This window comes from Vicugna pacos, chromosome 29, assembly GCF_048564905.1.
Source record: "Vicugna pacos chromosome 29, VicPac4, whole genome shotgun sequence".
NCBI classification, from domain to species: domain Eukaryota; kingdom Metazoa; phylum Chordata; class Mammalia; order Artiodactyla; family Camelidae; genus Vicugna; species Vicugna pacos.
The window spans coordinates 16,809,817-16,832,798 of record NC_133015.1 but is presented as its reverse complement, the minus strand read 5'-3'; the positions used below and the strand labels follow the sequence as shown (position 1 = coordinate 16,832,798).

Genomic DNA, 22,982 nt, shown 5'->3' with positions numbered 1-22,982 from the left:
CCGCTGCTGTGGAAAATAATATGGTATTTTTCTGATTTTAAGCAATTCAACAGATATAATACCTGTTCCGTTTCATTATATGTTCAAAAGGTCTTAAGAAATCCTTCTGGAATCTGAAATTAGCAAGCTCCCCTTTCTCTAAGAACTTCATTGACAACTGCCTCAAGGAGTCTACTGCAAAAATAGCTACATCTTCATTAGGATTACAGCCAACCTGCAATGGCAACAGAAATATAGGGTGCTAATGTCAGCAGTGAAAGTATACGTCTTTATTTTTGTTTTAGAAAAATATTAAATTAACAGCATAGACAGGTAAATCCAAAGATTCTTCATAAGGCATTAAGTGTGCTAACAATATTTCTCAAAAGGAAGAACAAATTTTAACTAAATTCTTAAAACCTAGAGTAATCCTTTCTAAAAGAAAAAACAGGACTCGAAGGGTTTTCTAAATTTAATCACAAAAATGTAATAAAAAATTGTTTGGAAAGTGAAAAGGTCTTAGATTATGATAAGAAAATTTTAAACAACAAAAAATATTACAAATTAAGCAAATCCTATAATTATTCAAATACCTTATTAAAATGATCTCCAATAACTTCCCAAATTCGAGACCACTGCAATCTTATTCTTCCCATGTTGTAATACGATATTTCTACTATTTTTTGTAGACTAAACATTCTTGGGTGTGTAGTGGAAAGTAATTCATCCATAGACACAGCACAGAGCCAACGGACAAAATCCACTATAATATAAACAGATTAACATTTTTTAACCTTAACTTTCAAGTCTTTTAGCCAATAAGTTAATTTATAAGTGGACTAAATGTACCTACTTACCAATAGCATTGCCATCTAACCTTGTGGACCCTGTAAATATTCTAAAAAAAACCAAAAAACATAATTCAAAAATTTATAAAGTCTCAATTCAGATACATCAATTCAAAAGAAAGGGGACTGGGGTACTAGCTACTTTTATCTTTTTTAAGGGAACAAAAAAAATCAGGTGAAATGATTTTTTGTTTATCATATAGTTTAGTAACAAGTGTAGCTGGATGTTTCTCCATCCCTCCTTTGCAATCAACAGTATATTAGAGTACAAATACATTGTTGTAATTGTATCAATAAATTTAAAAACACTAGGATAGGTATCTTATGAGAATCTAAGAACAAGAAAAATATTACTTTGTAAAACTAATAATTAGCATACACACAAGAGTAGATTTTTCAATTTTCCTGAGTATTCACTAGCTTTAAGCATGTTCTTAAAATGAAAAATTCTACCTTATTTTAACAATGTACGTTTGATTTAACAACTCATTTATGTTAAATTACAAGCGATTAACAAAACGTTCCAAATAGCCTCCAACAGTTTAACCAACAAGTGGCTAAACCACTTTTCTTAGGGTAGTCAAATGTTCAGAGTTAAGCTGTGCTGTCCAGCTTTGCCCTGCCTTCTTCACTGAGCTCTTTTCTTGTGTTTCAAAGTTTCATGAAAGATTTCCACATAAACATACTGGTCCTCTTATTTTCAAGTCTGCATTTTTATCCATGTTCTGAGTTTGTAACCAAGGGTTTGATGTGACTTTCAGGATGAACTGACATTCCTCAATTTAAAATGCACATCATAGGAGTTGTATGATAAAAAGGAAACCTTAAAGGCAGGAGCAGGTCACATATTAAACTTAGAAATAAAAGTAATCATAGTAACTAACAGTAACAGATACCGCCAATCACAGGGTGGGCACTATCCTAAGTGCGCTCTGTGTATCTGTTCATACACAATCACGAACACCCTGAGAAGTATGCAGTATTACACTCCCAACTTCATAAACATAGGAACTGAGGCACGAAGATATTTAACAACTTTCTGAAAGTCGCAGGACTAGTAAATGCTAGAGCCAAGATTCAAACCAGGACAGGCCAACACCAGAGTCCACTCTTGCCAACTGCTTTACTACACTGTCTCACACTTACCTGAGCAAAACATAATTTAAACATTTAAAATTTACCCTAGTTTTTTCTTACTACCTCAGTCTAAATGTTCTGAGTATATCATGATTTTTCGACCTCAATGCCCTTGAATGTCTATATGACCTGCAATGAGTAACAAAAACAAGATAGAAAAAAACAGCTTAAAAACTGACAAGGCAGTAACTCAGAATCTGACCTCTCGCTAATGGGTATCTTGAGATTTTGTATATTGCTCTTGTGTGTAGAATAGAACAGCAATTCAGAAATCTAGCTGACCATACAATCGGGGGGGGGGGGGCGGGCGTGGAATAAGAGTGACAGGGTCCCATTCAACCCAGCAGTTAGACTGGATCCAGAAATTAAAGACATACAAGTCTGCAAGCCTCTCATGAATGAAAATGAGACTCACCAGACTATGTATTATGAATGTTGTAAGCTGTTTCTCAAAGGAGGTATTCTCATGGAAGGCGATGGTTATAAAAACTATACCACAAAGAGTGTCAAAACTACACAGTACAGGAGACAACAGGAAAAGGAACAAAAGAAACAAAAAAGACCTTTAAAAAAAATAACAGAGAAGGAAGCAAATGGCAAAGAGCACAGCAGTGAGAACAGAAGCAGAGATGGGGATTATATGCAACTCCGGGGAAACAGGCTGGAACCCTCTAAAGGAGATGGTGGAGAACGAAGGCAGCAAGGACAGAGGATCATCAGCAAACAGACGGGGTCTGCAGACCCAGGTGACAGTGGAAAGTAGGGGGAACATGCATCCTGGGAAAGGGCATTCAAATTCCTACTCACTTTGGTAGCCTCTGAGGGTCACTCTATTTCTAGTAATGCTCCACTAAAGAAAAGCCACACGGTGGAGCACGGCATTCTGTGGAGGCATTTAGAGTTAAGCCTTAATGCACTAAGGCAGGAGGAGAGAGCTGTGTTTCATAAAATCAGTCTATGACATGGGTTCTACATGCCCTGTACGACAAGCAGAGGACAGAAGCACGAGGATCTTGTGTGTTAATATTAAAAGACATGCCCTGAAAAGGAAAAGTACGAGTAGGAAAAAAAAACTGCTACATTACTGATTCATCCACATGATAGCAATGCAACAATGAAAAAAAAAGAAAGATAAAAACTGCAGATTCTGGATCAAATAAACTTTGAACTGTATGCAACACACAAGGAGACTAAATTACTGTATATGCAAAAAGGCTTCCTAGTGAAATAACAGAGGTAACATTTCTTAGAGCCAAGTGGAAGGTATGCATGAGCAAACACAGTTGGGAAGGAGCTATACGTATTTTCTGACAGGTGACAGAGTGCTCCAAAGTGTGCGATGGGTCAGTATGAAGCTAGATCTGGTGTGCTTACAAACCAGTAACAAAAACAAGAACTATGCTGCTAATTACTGGTGTTTAACTTTCAGAGGTAAGTCAGTCCTGGACAAAATCTACCCCTGCAGAGTTTAGTAATACTTACAAAACTGATCTAGTTTAACAATGCCTAGAAAATGCTACCGTAGCAAATCCTAGAGGATCAGGTACTTCAGGTTAAAGTGCCCTATATTCTCCTAAATTCTAATAGTACAGAATTTCTAATACCAAAGTGGAGATTATTTTAAAAATTTACCATCTTAAAGCTTTTAATGGAACCAAGAATTTTTTTCTATTAAGAAACAGAAGCTACAAAAATAAGCAAAGTTATTAATTTTATTTTTCATGTTTAGTTCCTATACTTGCCGTAACAGATTATTCAGAACAGGGAGAGAGAAATGACCTTTTTTACTGGACAAGTGCAGAACTCACGAGGATGACGCCTGACAATGTCCTGAATACCAGGGTTACCTCACTGAGTTAGCTTAGGGACTAGAATCAGAGTATTACAAGTGAAAACAAACTCAGATGCTCAGAAAGGAATTCAGAAGTTTAATGAGAAAGTGATATGCACCATGCAAGAATAATATAATCATATAATAGATCAAAGATGTAATTTTTAATGCTATCACTTTAAGGTGAAATTTAAATATTGAGGTTTTGTATAAAATTGGACATTGGATTTATGTTTGTATAAGTATTTGGTGACAATGAGTTTGAGACAATGAAGTACCAGTAGAATTTGTCCTAAGGCTCCTTAGAAGTAGCATATTTTCTTAAAATGGAGAGGCATGTCATTTGTTCCAAGTGAGTGACATGTCTCCCTGGGACAGTCAACAGTTAGATACATTAGAACTGGGTATGGTCATGTAAAGTGTATTATAGAAATAATAAGTCAAATGTTGACTCTTGCCTGAATAGATTCTCATAATGACAATGAAAATGATTTTCTGGATGGCTAGAAAATCATGTGGAAAAAATCTACCGTAGCAGCAGGACAGACGTTACACTGCTCTGGAGCTGCACACGCAGGCAGAGAGGCAGAGAGGTCAGAGTGCGCACTCAGAGACACGCTGCCTGCGTGTACATCCTGGCCGTACTCCTTCGCATTCTCTACTGATGAAAGGGTTATCACAGTAATCAAGACAAGATTCGCCGGGCTGTGCGAATGTGCAAGTGTCTAATTCCCTTCTGTCTCAGGTTCCTCATCTGTAAACTGAGGACAATACTACTCATCTCACGGGGCTACTGAAAGGATTAAATGAAGCAACACATGGGAAGCACTCTGAAAGGTGCCAAGCACGTGTTAAGTCTTTGAGTTACATAGTAGGTATAAGATGATACATAATCTTTTTCCAACCTTCGTGAGAAAAAAGCAAATGACCTCCTTCCCCTAAAAACAAAAAAGGAGAAGAAATCAACCAGACATTAAAATTCTTTTCAATGAAAAAGTTTCAGGGAGTATTTCCAGAGGCAGCAGCCAGTGAACCCTAGTTTTGCCTATACTTAGAGCACAAAGTTTCATCTAAAGCAGAGTAAAATAATGTATCAGTACCAGTCTCTAGGCATCAGGAAAAGATTACATATGTTTTTGAAAGTTTCTATCAGAAGTGGTAAAAAAAAAAATTAAACGGCATTGCTGTAAAATGTTAAGCTTTAATTATTTGGGCATTCATCTGGAAAAAGCTGATCTTCAAAAAACACTAGCTATTGCTTTACACACTGAGAATTAAAATCTAGAATAAACTAAATATTCCACAGTAAAATAAACCACAGTATATAGATTTTTCTTTTAGAAAACAAACTGAAGATGAACACCTGATAATGGGTATAATATACAAATTCCAAAATCCTTTTCAAAGAAACGTGTAAGAATTACCAGCCAACCCCTCATTTCACCCATAACACAGTCCTCCTGTATCATACACTCAGAACAACGAATTACATTCCATTTTCAAAAAGGGATAATAAGGAGAGTATATTTTCTATAAAGGAAATTTTTTTAAAATAAAGGAAAAAAATTGTGTTCTTTCTCACAGTAATCAAGGTTACCATTTCCCTAATGCTCATTAACATCTACTGTCACTTAAATTTTCATACTGTTATCTCCTTCCTATATTTTGTGACTTAAAACGCAAAGTATAGCTACTTCATCATTTAAATCACGGTACATCACAATGTAGTCTTATATTACTTAAGGAAAGATATTTTGGCAATAATTTTTTTCCTATTTACTGATGAGCAAGATATGTCTAAATGCTACAGAACTGAAAGAGTACTCATCTGAAAGGGAATAAAACAAACACCTTACCTATCCACAGCAACAACAACACTTTGAGAACTGGTTTCTCCAATGGATTCCTGAATACTTGCTATCTGCTTCCAATCCACATTTCCTCCAACTAGCACAAATAAAAGAGAATCATTTCAGTTTGAAAATAATCCAGTGGAAGAAGACACTTACCGTATTAAAACACATTCCTAAAATCAGTTATTTTCCTAATGAATAAAGCTTTGGGTGAACGATCCTTTCAGCATCAGTGACCTTCATCAGAGCCAAACGTGCTTACTGAGCTATACTAAGTGGTATACAGACACAGTTAAGAGACACAAACTGCGCTTGCAAAGATCACAGAGATTAGGGCCACTGAGAATTCTGACCACAAAATTACTGACATTAGGCATAATCTCCCCCCGTGTTTAAGAAACACAGCACTCACCCCAGTTCCAAAGATACCTACTTAGGAGGATTCCCAATTCCATGTAATTAGACCTGCCTTGTCACTTAATCTCCAGTCCCCTGTTCACAACGTTTATTGGAGATTCTATCTGTATGCTGTATATCCTCTTTTTCAAAAGAATCTTTTATCTTTTGACCCAGCACTGGTTCCATGTGTTAGCAGAACAACAATTTCCCCAGTTTTCAAACTCTTGACCTTACAATCATCTTTGATATCATTCTCTTCCTCCACTATCATGGAATCTTTCTTTTGACTTTTTTCTCGTATCATTCATTCATTTTCATTACTACTCAGTTTAGACCCTTGTAAGTTCAGGCCCAGATTATGAAAACAGTTTCCTGACTGCTCTCCCTGTCGCTTTCTTCCCCAGCTGAACTCAAATTCTATTCTAGGAAACTGAACAATGTGAAAAACATGTGATCCCTGTCTTCACAGAGTTAATAATTCACCAGGATTACAACCAACTTTAATATAATATAATGATTACTTTGTGGCTAAAATGAATTACATGTAACACAAGTGCTGCTAAATAGAACTAATTTCGATACGGGAAGGGAGAATGGTGGTGTCAGCTCACGTAAAGGCTTCACATATGATGAAATATTAATTCAAACTGGGCCTAGAAGGAGAATTGTGTGGGAAAGGAAAAAGAAAAAGCAATTCAGGTAGACAGAGCAGCACATATACAGTAATGGAAGTATGCATGGGGGTGTCCCATTTTACCACACCTGGGTGTGGCCATAATGGAGGATTCTGGCAGGGGACCAGGAAGGAGAGAGAGAAGGGTAGCAGGAGATCAAGCCGGAAACACAGACTAGAAACAGAATGTGCAGAACCTGGACTGTCATGTAGAATGTACTACTTTTGAAAACAGGGAACCATTAAGACCTTTTAGAAGATAACATGATCCAATCTATTTTCTGAAAAATAATTCTGGTAATATCTGTGGAACACAGTGTAACAGCTATTGGAGCCATGGAGACAAACAAAGAGTCTACTTCTGTCACACAGTGAATAAAGATGAAAGTCTGAAATAAGTGCAGACAACCGGGCTGGCAGGGCAACAGTGTCAAGCAACACGTGAAGTGTGCAGCACGTTACAGGAGTTTAAGGAAGAAAAAATCATGCCAGTCATCACACAACTTCCTTTGTGTATCAAATAAATGTCTTTCCTATGGAGTTTTCTATACGTTTTATATGTAAATATAATAATTTGTAATCATTAATAATAAACCTATTCATCAAAATCAAAGAATATTTAAAATATCTAACAACCCAAAGAAACTATTTCATAAATATGTGAAATCTTTGAAGTATCTGTATCATAATACACATAGTAGGCTAACAGTTTCAGTTTTACCAAAGAAATTACTCAAAAGCACAAATATTTAGGTTAAGTAAGAACAAAGATGTAGGTGTTGTGATATTCACTTAAGATTTACATGAACAAGCAACTGAAATTTTAAACTTTAGTATATACTATAAAAGAACAGTATGCATATAATTCAAATCTAATAATCATATGCTATATATTCTTAATAACTACAGGTTTCATGTTTCCAAAAAGTTCACGTACAGACTTGAATCGTATCAGTTAACAAAGTCAGATAAACATATATTCATGGATGCTGTTAACAAAGGAGGATATACAGACCACACCAGTTCAATCGTCTATACCACACCCTCTTCCAGCTTCAGCTCTGACTACAGCCCTGAACTTCAGTCCTGAAGAAAGCATCTGAGCAGGTGACAGGGAGCAGATGGACGGGGGGACATCTGCCACAGCTGGTAACCAATGACAGAACCTGAAAGGTGGGCTCTGCCCAACAGGGGCCACGCCAACAGACTGCTCTCTCAAGAGAAGTATGTGACCTAAGGGAAAGCCTAGGTAACGCCTGAGAGACAGGTGGAAGAAGTGGCTGGCTGCCTGAGAGGCCTGGAAGGCTGAAATTTTTATTTCATTTCCAGATTCCAAGAGTGTATATTTTAACGTAAATTCCCTTTTCCTGAAGGGAGAAGGCAGGTCATCTCATATTCTTGCAACTCAAGTAGCACAACAGCACAGTGATCAAATTAATTTTAATTCATTTTCAAGTATACCAATAGATATTATCAGCAAATATTATTTCTCTCTTTTCCACTCAGGCTTATAAAAGATAGAATATTCCACTGGGATTTTATTTTCAGTATAACCTACTTCTGTTACTTGCCAAAATTGAGCCCTGGCAATTTCACCTGTCTTTATTTGGACTTTCTTCTACTCCCTTGGCCAAAAAAAAAAAGCTTTCAAAGGCTGAAAAACCTTTCAAAAGCTACTCAATCAATGCACATTCATTTCATTGGTCTGTAAATATTTTTCATCTGTATCTCATGCTACCTTCTGGAACAATTATAGTTCTAATGTCTGAGTCAGACTTCCACGTTACATAAGTCATCAAGTTATGAGGTCTACACCTGGACCTCCCAGAACCACAGTTTCTAAGATACAAGTGAGGTACACACTGCACTGCTGGCTGCCACAGCTGGATCACCACTGGGAACCAACTGTTCCCAGTCCAACCTGAAGCCACACACGGTCCTCATCTTAACTTCTTTCCCTATGGATCATATTTCAGGCTTGAAATTCTGCTGAATTTCCTAAGAACTTTTACTGCAAGCAACAGAGAAATCACTAAATGATAAAGACAGAAAATGTCCAGAAGTATAATGTTACAAGTCAAAGTCTTAAAAGGTAAATGGTAACATTCTTAGGTCTCAGGTGTATTCCTTCCCATTCTCTTTAAGACACATCTCTAGGTTTCTCGGTTAGAAGTGGTATGGAAGATGAATAGAGAATAATCCAAAAACCATTAATATACCAACCACTGTACTAAGTCCATGTATATGTATTTTTACCTAATCCTAACAACTCTGTAAGTAGATATTACCATTAGTTTGCAAAAGAGGAACCTGAAGCTCAGAAAAGAAAAGTAACTTTCACACAGAAGGAAGAAATATAGAAGAATTCAAAGCCAGAAGTATAGCACTCAGAGTCAGAGACAATCTAAACTTTGCTTTTCCCCTGGTAGAACTCTTTTCATTTATGACTAAAAATACACTGTCTTTCGCTCTTCTGTATCTAATTTTGCTAATATCTTCCTCTGCTCTCCTGTGTTAAATCTGGAAGCTCCTGGCCACACTGAGTTCACAGGAACCCACGGGAAGCTTTCCACACTGGTGGAGGACTTTGGTTGTGTCTACACAGTGTCTTTTAAAACTCTGAGTGTAAATGCCTTCTCCAGTTGCCCAACTATTTGTCATCTTACACAAGCCTTCACTCATTTAAGTTATCTGCTTAGTCTTAAAAGCAGGTAAATTTTAATATATATATATTTTCAGATTATTTTCCATTATAAGTTACTACAAATATTGAATATAGTTTCCTATGCTATACAGTAAATCCTTGTTGCTTATCCATCTATTTTATATATAGTAGTCTGTACATTAATCCCATACTTCTAATTTCTCTCTCCCCTATCCCTCTCCCCTTAGGTAACCATAAATTTGTTTTCTATGTCTGTGAGTCTGTTTTGTATACAGATTCATTTGTATTATTTTTTAGATTCCACGTATCAGTGATATCATAAAATATTTGTCTTTGTTTGACTTATTGCATTAAGTGTAATATTCTCTAGGTTCATCCATGTTGCTGCAAATGGCAATATTTCATTCTTTTTTATGTAAAAGCAGGTAATTTTAAACTGCACCCTTCTCTCACCCCCAACTATGAGATTAAGACTAAGGGTCATTTAATGTTGCAAACTAGACCAGGCAAAAAAGATTAGGTTCTCTCCAGTGTTATCCTGCTTTCCCCTCATAAGGTTAGCCAAAGAGCATTTTATCATATTCCTCTAATTCTATTTCACTGCTCCAAAAGAGTTACTTATACTGAGCAAGTTAAAAACAATTTGATATTTTATAAAAATAATTTTAGATATTCTCACCTAGCCCTAGACCCACAAATTCATCAGGAGCCTGATCTTTTGTTCCAGTAAGAGATCCTTCTCTGCCTCGTACCGTTCCAGAAATGTATCGAGGTTTCACTCCAGTTCCTATAAGTTGTGCAAGCTCCAACTGACTGATGCACTTCAGAATCTTAATTACAAAAAGGAAAAGTTTAATTCCATGTTAAAAACATTTGCAAAAATATTTACCTGTATGAAGCCACGATTTAAACATAGACTACATTATAAACCATTATAAAAAGCTAAATATACTTACCCTGAATGTATTCAATTAATTTCCTCCCCCACTTAAGCATGTCAGTGGCAGAGTATTTAGCATTAGCTCATAATAAACCAAATTGAAAAGTTGAAAATAAAGGAAATGCTTATACCTCATGCCATGAATTTCCTAAATAATTGCCATCTGTATGAGCCACTGTGATAAGTGTTTTGATTGTGTCAATGTTCTTCTGTTTCATTTCAGTAATTCCAGAACTCACTGTAAGTAAGGTAAATCTTGCTAGTGCCTGGACATACGCATCTCTTTCCAGCTATGAAAAAGAGAAAAGTATACTAACATAGCTGTAAACACAACACAGTGATCTCTAATTCCTACTGACACACTGTTTACCTGTTCAGCAAGTTTTTAACTTACAAGTCATGAATCACATACAATACCTCAAACTATAGTTTCTTAAATTTTAAGGTGATAAACAAAGCAGAAAAGGATGAATTTTCAAAACTGAAAGGCAATGGAAGTATCAAATCAAAATGATATTTTAGTGACAATAATTCATTTAGTAAAAAAACACCCATTGAGCACTCATGTTTCAAGTGACTGTGTGGACTAGCAGAAACCTGATTTATAAATCTGCTTATTTTTTCTCTACAGCTATACTGTGCTTTTTAAGCTGTAACATTCATAATTAAATGTGAAATGGGTTTTAAAAAGTAAGCAAGCAAGCAGTGGCTAAAATTTATTATCACATAAAGCATATAAATTACTAGAAGGGACTGTCCATGAAAATTATGTTCTAGATACTTGATCTCTAAAAAATAATTTGTTCTAGCGGGAGGCTCTATCTCAGCAGTAGAGCTCATGCTTAGTATAAGCACGAGGTCCTGGGTTCGACTCCCAGTACCTCCATTAAAGATAAATAAACAAATAAACCTAATTACCTTTTCCCATAAAAAAATTAATAAAGAAATTAAACTGCAATTAAAAAATTAAAAAAAACTTGTTCTTAGGCTTAGGTAAAGTTATAAAGTAATATATATAAATACATAAAATATAAAAGATATGATTCAATAAATATGAACATGTACCATATTTAAATAAGATACTCAAATTACCATGTAGGAATTGAAATTCTTGGAAACACTGTACATACCTAATATTCTATAAAGAAAAAATTGCAAACCAAAGTTATGACAAATTTTTGACACATCAATAAAGAATTACCCTTTCTATCATAGCTTTTTGGAAACTTAAACATTAATACTCATTTAAATTCCATTATAAACTTGAAATTAGTTTTTAATAACTGCAACACAAGAAATAACTTAAACTACAGTAATGACATAAGTAATTTACGTTTTCCAGACTGGCTACAAAGGTAAAATTCCTTGTTACCTGAATGCTGAAAATGCATGCAATTCTGATTGCACATCTTATACCTTCCAGGCAAAGAGAGGCTACTTCAGTATCATCACAATCTTGTAGACCCACACTGAACGCAGCCAGAAAAGGTGTCCAAGCCAACTAGATAAATTAAAATTTGAAATGTATTACAAACACCAAATGATAATTAAACTTTATGATAATACTACATTAACTTTTCTCAAAGCTTTCAGACAATAAATGATTTGAGAAGTTCTGAAAAAAAGCAATGAGTTCCTTGGCATAGTTATTTGGAAAGATTTCTCAGACAAAGGAGAAACTATCTAATGCTGCCTGGGCTTAAATAAGTGGGAGAGCAAGATTATAAATTCAGGAGAGCACACTAGGCATATTTTAAGCACTGCAACTATAAATTATTCACAGTAATAAAAAATGGGAATAGTCAATACTCATAAATTATATTAATTTTACCCCCATCTGCAGAATTCATCTCTCTCTGCAAGCTTTGTCCCTTGCAATATTTCAAAGATTTTTTATTTCCAAGAAAATTCCTTTAGCCATTTTCTACTTGTAACAGTTACATCACTCTCTTTTCTTTAAGCCTGTTCCCTGGACATCATTTAGCTTTATTATTATTATTATTATTTTTTGTAGTCAAGTATTTAACCAGTGATATCTCTGGCTCCTAGTTGGACAATATTTTTAAAATATAGTTCAATAAAACACATCTTTATTATGACTGTGAAAGCTAACAGACACTAAGTTTTATCAAAACTGAATGAATACCTAGTGAAATTGTAATATAAAACAAAAAGAGTTGCCTTTAATTACTGAAAATCCTAATATCAAAACATATGTGTATATACTGGTGTGTGCATCTGTGTGTATAACTTTGGAATGTCTCATACAAGAGTATTTGTTGCTTTTTATTAAGTCAAAATGAAGGAAAGCTATGTATCCATATAACCATACAGATGAAAAATGTTTATACCAGTGTGATATAGAAATGACAACTGGGATTTTTTTAAAGATCTAAAAAGTTGTTAGTATTAAGGAATACAGAACTACCCAAAGCTTTGCTTGTAACGTGAGAAAGTTTAGAAGTAAAAGCGTATAATTTCTAAACAAAGGTACATAAGCCACGGTACCTAACTTCTAGTTCAAGCCTTCTGACTTATTTAAACTATTTCTTTTTTTTTTTAATTGAAGTAGTTGGTTACAATGTGTCAATTTCTGCTGTACAGCACAATAAAAAAATTTTTATTTGCTATCTCCTAAATAATACAGCTTTCGCTTCTGGGTCTATGCTAATGGACTATATCACTTCATTTTCTCAAATTAAAAATATGCTGAACAGCAGTATATATAAATGAATACGCTGCAACCAAAAGTTACTAGCACCTCTTACCTTAAACATGGGTCGCACATGCTCCAAATGCGTTGCACTCGTGAAAGGTGCCTGAACATGGCTCACGGCCTCCATGAGGGCTTTAGCTGTCTTGGCCATCTGTTCCATTTCTAAGTTATAGAGCAGTCTTCTTTGTTTTTCACTGGCTACATCTGAAACAACAAACACTATTACCATTAAAATATAAGACATTTAGGAATGCTATTTTGATATTTTAGGATAAAACAGCAAACACCACCAATTAGCACTAACTAAAAGTAGTCCTAAGAAGTCAGACACAAAAGGTCACATAATGTATGACTCCACTTAGATGAAATACCCAGAGCAGGTAAATCCATAGAAACAAAAAGCATCCCGGGGTGACAGCCAGGGGCTGGGGAAATGGAGGGGACGTGGAGTAACTGCTTAATGGATACAGGGTTGTATTTTGGGATGTTGAAAATGTTTTGGAATTACATAGAGGCAGTGGTTACACAGCACTGTGAATGTACTAAATACCACTAATTGTTTACTTCAAAATGGTTAATTTTATATTATATGAATTTCACTCCAAAAATAAAAATTAAAAAACACCCTGAACTAGGAGTCGGGATGTGTGGAAAACCTATGAAAGGGAAGAGAGCAGGTACAAATCTTCCACAATGAAAATATTAGGGAAATAACACAAATGCGGGCTAGGAGACGAGAAGAGAGGTATGAACCCCTGCCTGAGTGGCATCCCGAGTTAACAAGGAAACAGTGGCCCTAACACTCTGGGATGGTTGTAACATCTCAGCACAGCACCACCTCCTTCCCTTATCCAGCCTCTCAGTGACTTCCCACCCTCACACACAAACAGGCCACAGAAAGAGGGGTATGAAGATTTTATTATCTGGCTCTGAAGAAAAAGATGAAATCAGGTAACTGGCATCTACTTAGGTACAAAAAAGATGTCCTGATCAATATACTTAACAATTTTTGAAGCAGAAGAAGACAACAAGACCAAGAAAACTGCTGACTGGTACTGGACTGCAGTAAGAGTGAAGGATGCCGAGTTCAGGATTTGGCTTTGCCACCCTTCGGGTTTTAGGTATAGGGATTTAATAAAAGTTTTTACATTACACTCGGCTCATAGATTCTATGATTCTCAGTTTTCTAAACTCTCTGAACTTCTGTTTCCTCAGCTATAAAGCGAGGGAGAACTTAACTAACATTTAGGCTATTTATACTCCACTATTCCTTCCACCATTATCTCAAAATCTCTGACTCTCATAGTTTTTCATCAACTTCTAGAAATACACAGAAGACACAAGTCTTTTTGATTCTCTCCTGTCAAATTTTGCTACTACAATCTGTTTTGTTAGGTGAAACTTGAGATTTCATTTACAAGTGGAAGTTGCTCAAAAAGGCAGGAGTTCCCTTTCCATGTTACTGTTATACTCTTGAGCCACTACCCTCACTTAATTCCTGTAGTTAGAGTTTAGCTCTAATTTAATCACCACCATTTATATGTATGGAGTATCGAGAATGGAAGCAGGCCTATGCAGTTGGCTCCTAAGACTGGTCAGATCTAGGAACTCCACAGAGAGAGAATTCGTGGTGCATCTGTAAGTGATTTTCAACCCCATGAGCTCCCCCACCATCCTAACCTTCCCTATCTCCTTGAATCACCCCTATATCTGGCTTCTGTTTATGTGTAATGACAGGTGAATCAACAGAAATAAGTTGCTTGTAGATGATAAAGCGGTAGAAAAAAAGAATGAGTTAAAGTCTGACCACCAATCTCTCTGATGTCTAAATCCATGACGAGTTTAACTCCTATAGGGACAATTACATGTTAAAAGCACACTAATTCACGTGTATTGCGTAGCATTTTCAATTTCTCATTGGTCAGTCCTATCCTTCTTCAGGATATGGGAAAAAAGACAATCGGATCAGCCAACTGTTCCTACGATACTTCTCCTTAGAAATTAAATAATACTTGATTTATTCCAAGTGAAAACCTTTTTAAGAACCCGTTTTTCCTCCTAAACAATCAGGATTCGGTTGATGTGGATACTTACTTTGTTTACTTGATTTTGTAGGGATTGTTAGTTCTTTTGTTTCTTTCATTGATATCTTTTTTCCCGCTATTTCATTATAGATGGCTGATAGATACTCTTCAGGAAGATCTTTACTGTCATTAATACCCCTATTCATCTTAATGTACTGTTCCTTCGTCATTTTATTTTTAACCTAGGAATGAAAAACCATTATAATTTCTAAAATTTAACATAAAAATACTCATGTAAGAGAATTTATAAATGCTTTGAGGACAGGAACTAGAAAATATTCAACAAAGCAGACATTAAAATGAAGAAAGGAAGTCGCAGAAAAAGAGCAAATTGTAGCAAACACCCATCCTGGCATATACTAATTCACCCTGCTCTGATGTGAGCAGGAGTAATTTATAATAAGAAAACAGGGAGACTGAATAATAAAACTGTTTTTGCCCAAGGTTTACGAGCTCTAGCCAGAGTCTTTAAAGAAGGACCATGGCAATTATTAGAAACGCATGTTATCAAAAAGATCCAAATCATAGTTCAGAAGAACATAAATGAGTTTGCCAATGATTTAAAAACTGATTTTCAATAACAGTGGATGTAAGAATAACAAGAGCTGAAACTTACTTAAAATCAGGTAACAATCTCACTGACTCATCATGACAACTGAATATTAGGTGATCTGGGCAAAGCATTCTTGGAACATTTTGTTTTAAGAGTACCCTGACCAGGAACGTCCTACCGCGTAACTTGATAAATCTGTGGAGTACAAATCTGTGGTAATAAAAGATGGTAGCCCTGCCACCAAACTTGGAGCTAGCACAGCCAGAATGTTTATGCTTTATATCCCCCAAAACCCAGATGGACAAAACCCAAAAGTCTTATGATGTCTCTGAAGATACATTTATTTAATTACATATATTCCTAGCACTTTTCATAAAGAATTTAAGGCACCTCTAAAGATAAGGCTCCTGTAAATTTACAAGAGGGTACACAGAATAACAATCAAGTCAGTCATCAGAAGTTTGCAAAAGTGAATATAGAGAAACCAGAATATCCAGAGGATATAATTAGGATACAAACATTTGTTTAGTTCTGATTACTCTGCAAAAAGGTCTTTCTAGAATGTCAAAATGGGTGAGAGGAGCAGTTTTCCTACAAGAAAATAAGGCAAAAACATTACCATAAAATTTTTCAAGTGTAATTTATTATTACTCAAGGGAAAAAAGCTCTAACATTTGAAAACTTTAAGAACTTATCTTGAGTCACAGCACTTAAAAAACATTAAAAGAAACAAAGCCATTTTACCTAAGTTCTGGTGAATATTAAAAAAAAAAAAAAAGACCCAGGGATACCAAAATAAAAGACCACACAAGTGCTGTCAATAAAAGGGTATAAAAGAAGATTAACATCATCTGGAAATTCTGAACATGCCATAGTGTTTATCATGCCATCAGAGACAAAGTCAAGTTTCAGCAAAAAACCTGAAGCAGCAATATAGGGTATTTGTTTGTGGATATGGGTTGGGAGGTTAGGGGTGGGAGCTCCCAGCAAGTGTGAGAAGGGAATACATTGATTTCATGCACTGCTCCAACAGAATACTTCTGCCACAGTGGGATTCTAGTAGTACAAAACATAATCTAACTTTTGTTCACCTGCTTATCTTTTATGGAATACTTTACTCTTGACTTTGACTCTCATGTGCTTAAATTAAGCTGTGTCTAATTAAAATTTATGCTTAAATCACTTAAAATCAATTGTTACCACTGTGTTTAATGAAGATTAATAAACAAAAAATTAAACGTGTTCTAAACACATCTCAAATTTTTTAAAAAATTCATTGACTCACACTATGTATAAAAGCTAGTCTAACTGTAAATATTCTAGATGAAAAAGGGACTAAAAAACTTGTTAAATTCACCAGTATTTTAACTCTGAAAACAACTAAGAGTGAGGAGGAACAATTTTAAGAGATTCCTTTAAAGTTACCTGTGTTTTTTTTTTAAATGATGTCATTTGTTAGTTTACAGAGTCCTGAATCATAAATCATATGGGGTCATGATTATGGATTCAGTTTTCTAACAGGCCACTTAGCTTCACAGGAACTCATCTACTGTTCTACAGCGCAGACTGCATCTGAGCACACGATGGTGGCCAGCAGCCCGACAGGGCATGTACGACCACAAGCAGCTACTCCTACCGGACTAGGACTTCAGGCACATGTTCTATGGACAGAACAGTGCCATTTCAAGATAACGCTCCCTAACTGGTAAGTGCTCAGAAACTTAACAATCTGGGTACTGTCAAAGGACATTAAAGGATGTTTTAGGATTTTTTTCAAAACAACTTACACAAGGAAGTATATATATAAGAAGATACGATACAGATGCATGTAACATTGGTACAGAATGAAATTTGTTAAAAAATATGACATTCTAAAAACGAAGGGAGACAGTGTAAAATGTAATTCTACTTTTGGTTTAGACTGAAAAACCAGACAGAAAACTCTTGATATGAAAATATCCAAGTAAGTCAGTATCTGTAGACTGCTTTATAAAACCAGGGGAAGTACCATGCCAGGTAACGTAAGCTCTGGAAGTGAGCTTGCTTCTACTATGCAGCCAGTAGGAAGCCAACGGCAAATTTTAAATTATTGAAGTCTTAAATGATTCTTTTTAAAAGGTCTGTATAAAATCAAAACCCTTGGTAAATGCAGTTGTTGAGTTCTGGGGTTTAAAACTAAGAGTAACCCTAGGTAGACAGTCTCCTCATCATACATTTGGCATATCCTTTCCATATCAACCCTGCCTTAAACATCTCAAAACACACACCAAAAAACCCTCTATACTGCAAAATTTAATCTCAAACTTTACAATTTTTCCAATACATCTCAGACAGTAGTAAGTATTAGTCTATTTCTCATCCTAAGAAGTATTAAGAAAATTCTTGCAAATAGATTTATAAAGATAATTTTCTTCAAGTTTTTTGAAACTAAGCATAAAATACCTAAACTTTAAAAATAATGTTTTTGTTAGAGGATACCAGAAATCAAGTGACAGTTCCTTAACATGGGCATTTAAGAAAGAATTATGAATTTCATGAAGCGAATGAAATTTAAACATTTCCTGGCTATCTGATATTTTTAAATTATGGTAAATATTTAGGTGTGATGGTATTGTGGTTATCTTTAAATACAATATTTCTCTTTCATATATATATATATTCATATATATATATATATATATATAAACATAAATAAATAGAGATGAAATGATATGATACCTGAGACTTGCTTCAAAATGATCTGAGGGAGAAAAGGGATATAAATGAACAAGACTGGCCATGACAGCTGTGGAAGCTGGGTGATGGGCACATGAAGGATGCCACTACTCTAAACACTGCGGTTTAAGTTTGAAATGTCAATAAAAAAAAAAAAAGGGATGGTTTATATGTGTGTTTTTTCACGCTGTAATAAGCATAGGCTGAACTATAAGCATGTTCTTAGATTAAAATTTGCCTAAAGCTTTATACAGCAGTCAATCACGAGAAAGACAAATACAGACGTTACCAGTATCTAAAAGTCCAATTAGAAGTACCACCAGAAACTGCATTTGTAAAATGTACACCACACTAAATTAAATATCCCAGTTTGGTAACTGGTTTAATGAAATTAAAATTTCAACTATTACTTGTTGAATTCAAAATAATTTATATAATTTGTACTATTTACTGTAAAGCTGGCTTGGAAGAAAACATACCTGTGGGCTGTGGAGATCAGTGGTCAGCATGATAATGGAATAAGCCAAAACATAGGCAGTATCTGCACTAGCGAAAAGGGTTTGTCTGGAAAAATAAGTGTATCATGTTACAAACTTTTATTGTTTACAGTTATTTAAATAGTTCACCTCAAATCTCGTATCACTTTTAATTTTCTCTTTCAGGATTTCTATTCTACCTCGTAATTTTTTATGGAACTGTCTCATCCCTTCCAGATCACAGACAACTTGTTCCCTGGGGCAGGGATTATGAATCACCCGATGCTCCCCAGAAGAATGTCTTGGATGTGGCTGGCCACCAATTAGCACTTGAATATGAATCTTGCTTACCCTTGGTTGCATTCTAGGTATCTTGCAGCAAATTTTTCCATCAATCGATCAATTTTCTGAGCTTCCCCTGGAAGACGGAATCCTTCCAGAAACATACGAAGGGCTGAAACAAAATCCTTTCCTGAAAAGTCATGTTGGTCCACATATGCATACATGACTTCTTTGTTAAATTTATCATTATCTCCCAGGAATTCACCCACTTGAGTCTAAAGAAGAAAAGATAGAAACTGATATCCTAACGGAATGTTACATTTTCTGCATAGATATTTAAAAAGCAAAAAATCCCAGAAGATCCACAGGTTTTAACTACAGGATTAACTACTTCAAACATGAAGCTAGAAGTTAAACATACTAAATATGTTTATTAAAAACACAACAAGATACTCTTTTGAGTTTAGAAAATTAAAAAGCAAAACTAAGAATAACTAGGTTATTTTTATATACTTAGAAGGGCATTTTAAAGGGGCAATAATACACATTATTATTAATTTAAAAAAGGATTTTATAGAAAAGGCTAGACTGAAGTAACATGGTATTCTTACAGAGTCTAATCTTTCCTCTTGATGTAAGAATTGGGCAATATCTTCAGGTGTAGTACCAAGCATCCCTTGTTCTTGGAGGTACTGTATTCCCCTCTTTGGTTTCTTAGTAAATCTAGATGATGTTAAAAGTTAATAGGAACATTAGAAATAGAAAATGATTTGTATTCCTTGAAGAGATCTTAAACTACAGTAAGTTAACTTTCTGATAACACTTAGAAAACAGGAGTTTACTTAAAATATTCAATGCTTGAATGTACAAAAGCTATTACATTATGCAAAGCTTTTTTTTCCTTAGAAAAGAATCTCAAATGGAAGGCGATCTGTATCCTTGTACAGACTGAGGTAATGCCATGTAGTAGATAAACTTTGAGTAAGGATATGAATACTAAGTATCTCATACTTTCATTATCCTTAGTGCTCAAGTAATCTTGGCTTGTTCTCCTTACATCCATTGATTAATTGTAAGTCTCCTGCTTTTAAAAGACAGAACTTGAATTTTGGTGACTGTTTTAACCACAATCTGAAATTATTTCCTTTATTAAAAAAATCTTTAAATACCCAGTGTCTTTGAGATAAAATCCACACTGAACAGACTGACACACAAAACCTTTCTCAGTATAGCTTGTTTCTCTCTCATCCCCTCTCTTCCATCTCCTCCCATATACCTCTTCTCATTCCCTAAACATAAAGCATTTGCAGAGTCTGTCTCCTCTACACACCCTTTACCTGCCCTACTCATTGAGGAACTCTCCTTCATGTTTAAAGATCCAATTCAAATGTCACTTCTTTGTTTCCAAATCATTTCCTTTCCACTTTTATTGTTCCAACAGTTACTTTGGTACCTCTCACTTGTCACCTGGGTACTGCAAGAGTTCTTAACTGGTCTCCCTATCTCTTGTTTGCTCACGTTCTAATTCATCCTTCAGGCTGCTGGCAGAGCCATCCTTCCAGAACAGAAATCCGATGCTGCTGTTCCTCTGCTTAAAATCCTTCATCAGGCTATGCCAAGAAGAACAAGACAAAACCTTCTTCACATGGAGAACAAGGCCTCTGTAATCTGGATCCAATTCAATGCTCTCATCTAACCTCCTGCTACTACCGTCCACCCCTGCCCCTGCCACGCTGAACAACAGTCCTCCAATGTCGTCCTTTCCTGTGTTGCTGCACATGCCATTCTTTGTCTGAAATGTCCTTCCCTGTCCTGTCCTCCTAACGATACCCCGTCAAGTCCTAATTAAACCACTGCCATGTACATAAATTAAAATCAAGCATTTTTCAATGAGATAAATACCATCTCTGCTCTCTAGAAACTCTCACTCTAATGGAAGAAATACAATTTTAAAAAATTAAAACAGTAAAAATGCAACAAATAATGTATCCACAAGGTGAGGATATAGCACAGCAGACGAAGTGACTAATTAACAGGGATGATCATGATCTATTTCCTGGGAAGGTGACTGTGAAACTGAGCTCTGAAGAATGATTACATCTTTCATTAACAGTAAGAAAAAAAATCCCAGAAGAGAGGAAGAGGTCATACTAATACATGAAAGCATAAAACAACATGATATAACAAATGGCTCTGCATTATTGAAAAAATGAGGTGAGATAAAGAAGTGGTGGATGACGTTGCTTAGAGTCCAGCAGATTTAAATCATGAAGGGTATTATATGCTATTACAAGAAGCCGTGGCTTTATTCTCTAAGAGCAAGAGAGGGAAGAAACAGAAGCAGATTTTCACTCAAGAAAGAGAACTGTAAGTGTAAGAAAAGACTAGAGAATAAATAAGACCAAAGAAAGGTAAGCCAATTAAAAGATTACGGACACACTGAGTGTGAGAAGCTATACAACGTCCAGGGTAGATGTCCAACAGACAATTACAGATGAGTCTGGCCTCCAGTAGAGTTGTCATGTTAGAAGTTAACATTTGGGAGTTGTGAGACATTAGCACACCGTAGCTGAAATCATGAAAAAGAACACAGTCATCTAGAAGTCACAAAATAAGAAAATGGCTAAGGAACAGAGCCTGGAAATGCTAAGAGGTATGCCCAGGAAAAGGAGCCCCTAACAAGACTGAGAAAGCGTGCTCAGAAGGTAGGAGGGCAGGACATAGTGATGTCATGAAAGAAACAGCTGTGGAAGAGTATTCTGGAAGAGTAATCAACACAAAAGAAAGTGTGAAGCAGAAAGCAAGCCCAGTGGCCAGAGGAGCACTGGAGGCCAGGGGAGACGTCCACACTGAAGGCCTATAATGACTCTTTCACTCCTAAGTACCTCAAACAAGAGCTGGCCTATGTCGGCAGCATTCTGTACAACACTCCATCATGGACTTCACACAGCACTATTAAAAAATGTATTAGGTTGTAATATTGAATATAAGGACCAATACTTTCATGGTTCTTGGCACACAGTCTCAAGCATCAAATATGTGTTTGCTGAGTGACCAGTAGAATTTCAGTATGAATATGTGTTTACACATACTAGACCTTGAGCCCCCAGAAACAAGGTCTATCTCATTCATCAAATTTCCCCAGACTTTGCATGACGTCTGGAACAGATGGGGCTTTTTGATAAATATTGACTGAAAAGTTAGTACAAATGGAGTATTGATGGCTATTTCCTGAGGCAATTTTTGAAATTTAATAATTTTATGACAAAGAATATATGTACATTTTATCAACATTTTTTCTTTTATGTTAACACTGAAGAAAGTACACTTGAACATTCACCAAAAGCCATTGCTTAAGATTCAGGAAGAAATGCTTTATAGCAGAAGTAGCAAACCAAGTAAACATACAAAGGATTTTTTTTTTTTTAATAGTTTAGATTTGTGGAGCTAGACTCATGGGAAAACTCTAGCAAGTTCAGATGTCCTTATAGCATCTCTTTGAAAGAGATGGGCGCCAAGAGGTAGGAAAGCAGCATGGTACCATTCAGACAGGAAGTAGTCCAGGAGCGGGCTGACAGCACACAGCTTATTAGGAAAATTGATTTCACAAGATCAGGGTCTGGAGGAGCAGCCAAGTTGGAAAAAGAGGCTACTGACACATGAAAATGGAATCAATAACAATAAATCAGCAATGAGCAGCACATTTGTAGCTGAAGGGAGAAAACGTAAAACCTATAAAGAAGCAACAGTAGCTGGAGAAGTTACATACTCCAAATTTTTTGAGTTATCACTTGCTTGGGAAATATAATGGGGGGCGCGGTTTACACCCAA

General features: G+C 35.7%; 1 protein-coding gene across 2 annotated transcripts in view; it reads right to left on the bottom strand.

Moving 5' to 3' along the window:
• The window catches only part of ARFGEF1 (ARF guanine nucleotide exchange factor 1), a 97,996-nt gene that overhangs the window by 20,201 nt on the left and 54,813 nt on the right, over positions 1 to 22,982 (bottom strand). For both annotated transcript variants that reach the window (XR_012065456.1, XM_072951851.1), the window contains exons 15-26: positions 19,763 to 19,874; positions 19,221 to 19,426; positions 18,873 to 18,957; positions 15,136 to 15,307; positions 13,094 to 13,245; positions 11,698 to 11,826; positions 10,457 to 10,615; positions 10,065 to 10,215; positions 5,652 to 5,742; positions 837 to 877; positions 573 to 742; positions 63 to 214 (exon numbers count right to left, since the gene is read on the bottom strand). Coding sequence is in view for 1 of the 2 variants with exons in the window: in XM_072951851.1 (XP_072807952.1) it covers positions 63 to 214; positions 573 to 742; positions 837 to 877; positions 5,652 to 5,742; positions 10,065 to 10,215; positions 10,457 to 10,615; positions 11,698 to 11,826; positions 13,094 to 13,245; positions 15,136 to 15,307; positions 18,873 to 18,957; positions 19,221 to 19,426; positions 19,763 to 19,874 (1,620 nt within the window). In the remaining variant the exon portion in view is untranslated. The remainder of the gene's footprint in view (positions 1 to 62; positions 215 to 572; positions 743 to 836; positions 878 to 5,651; positions 5,743 to 10,064; positions 10,216 to 10,456; positions 10,616 to 11,697; positions 11,827 to 13,093; positions 13,246 to 15,135; positions 15,308 to 18,872; positions 18,958 to 19,220; positions 19,427 to 19,762; positions 19,875 to 22,982) is intronic.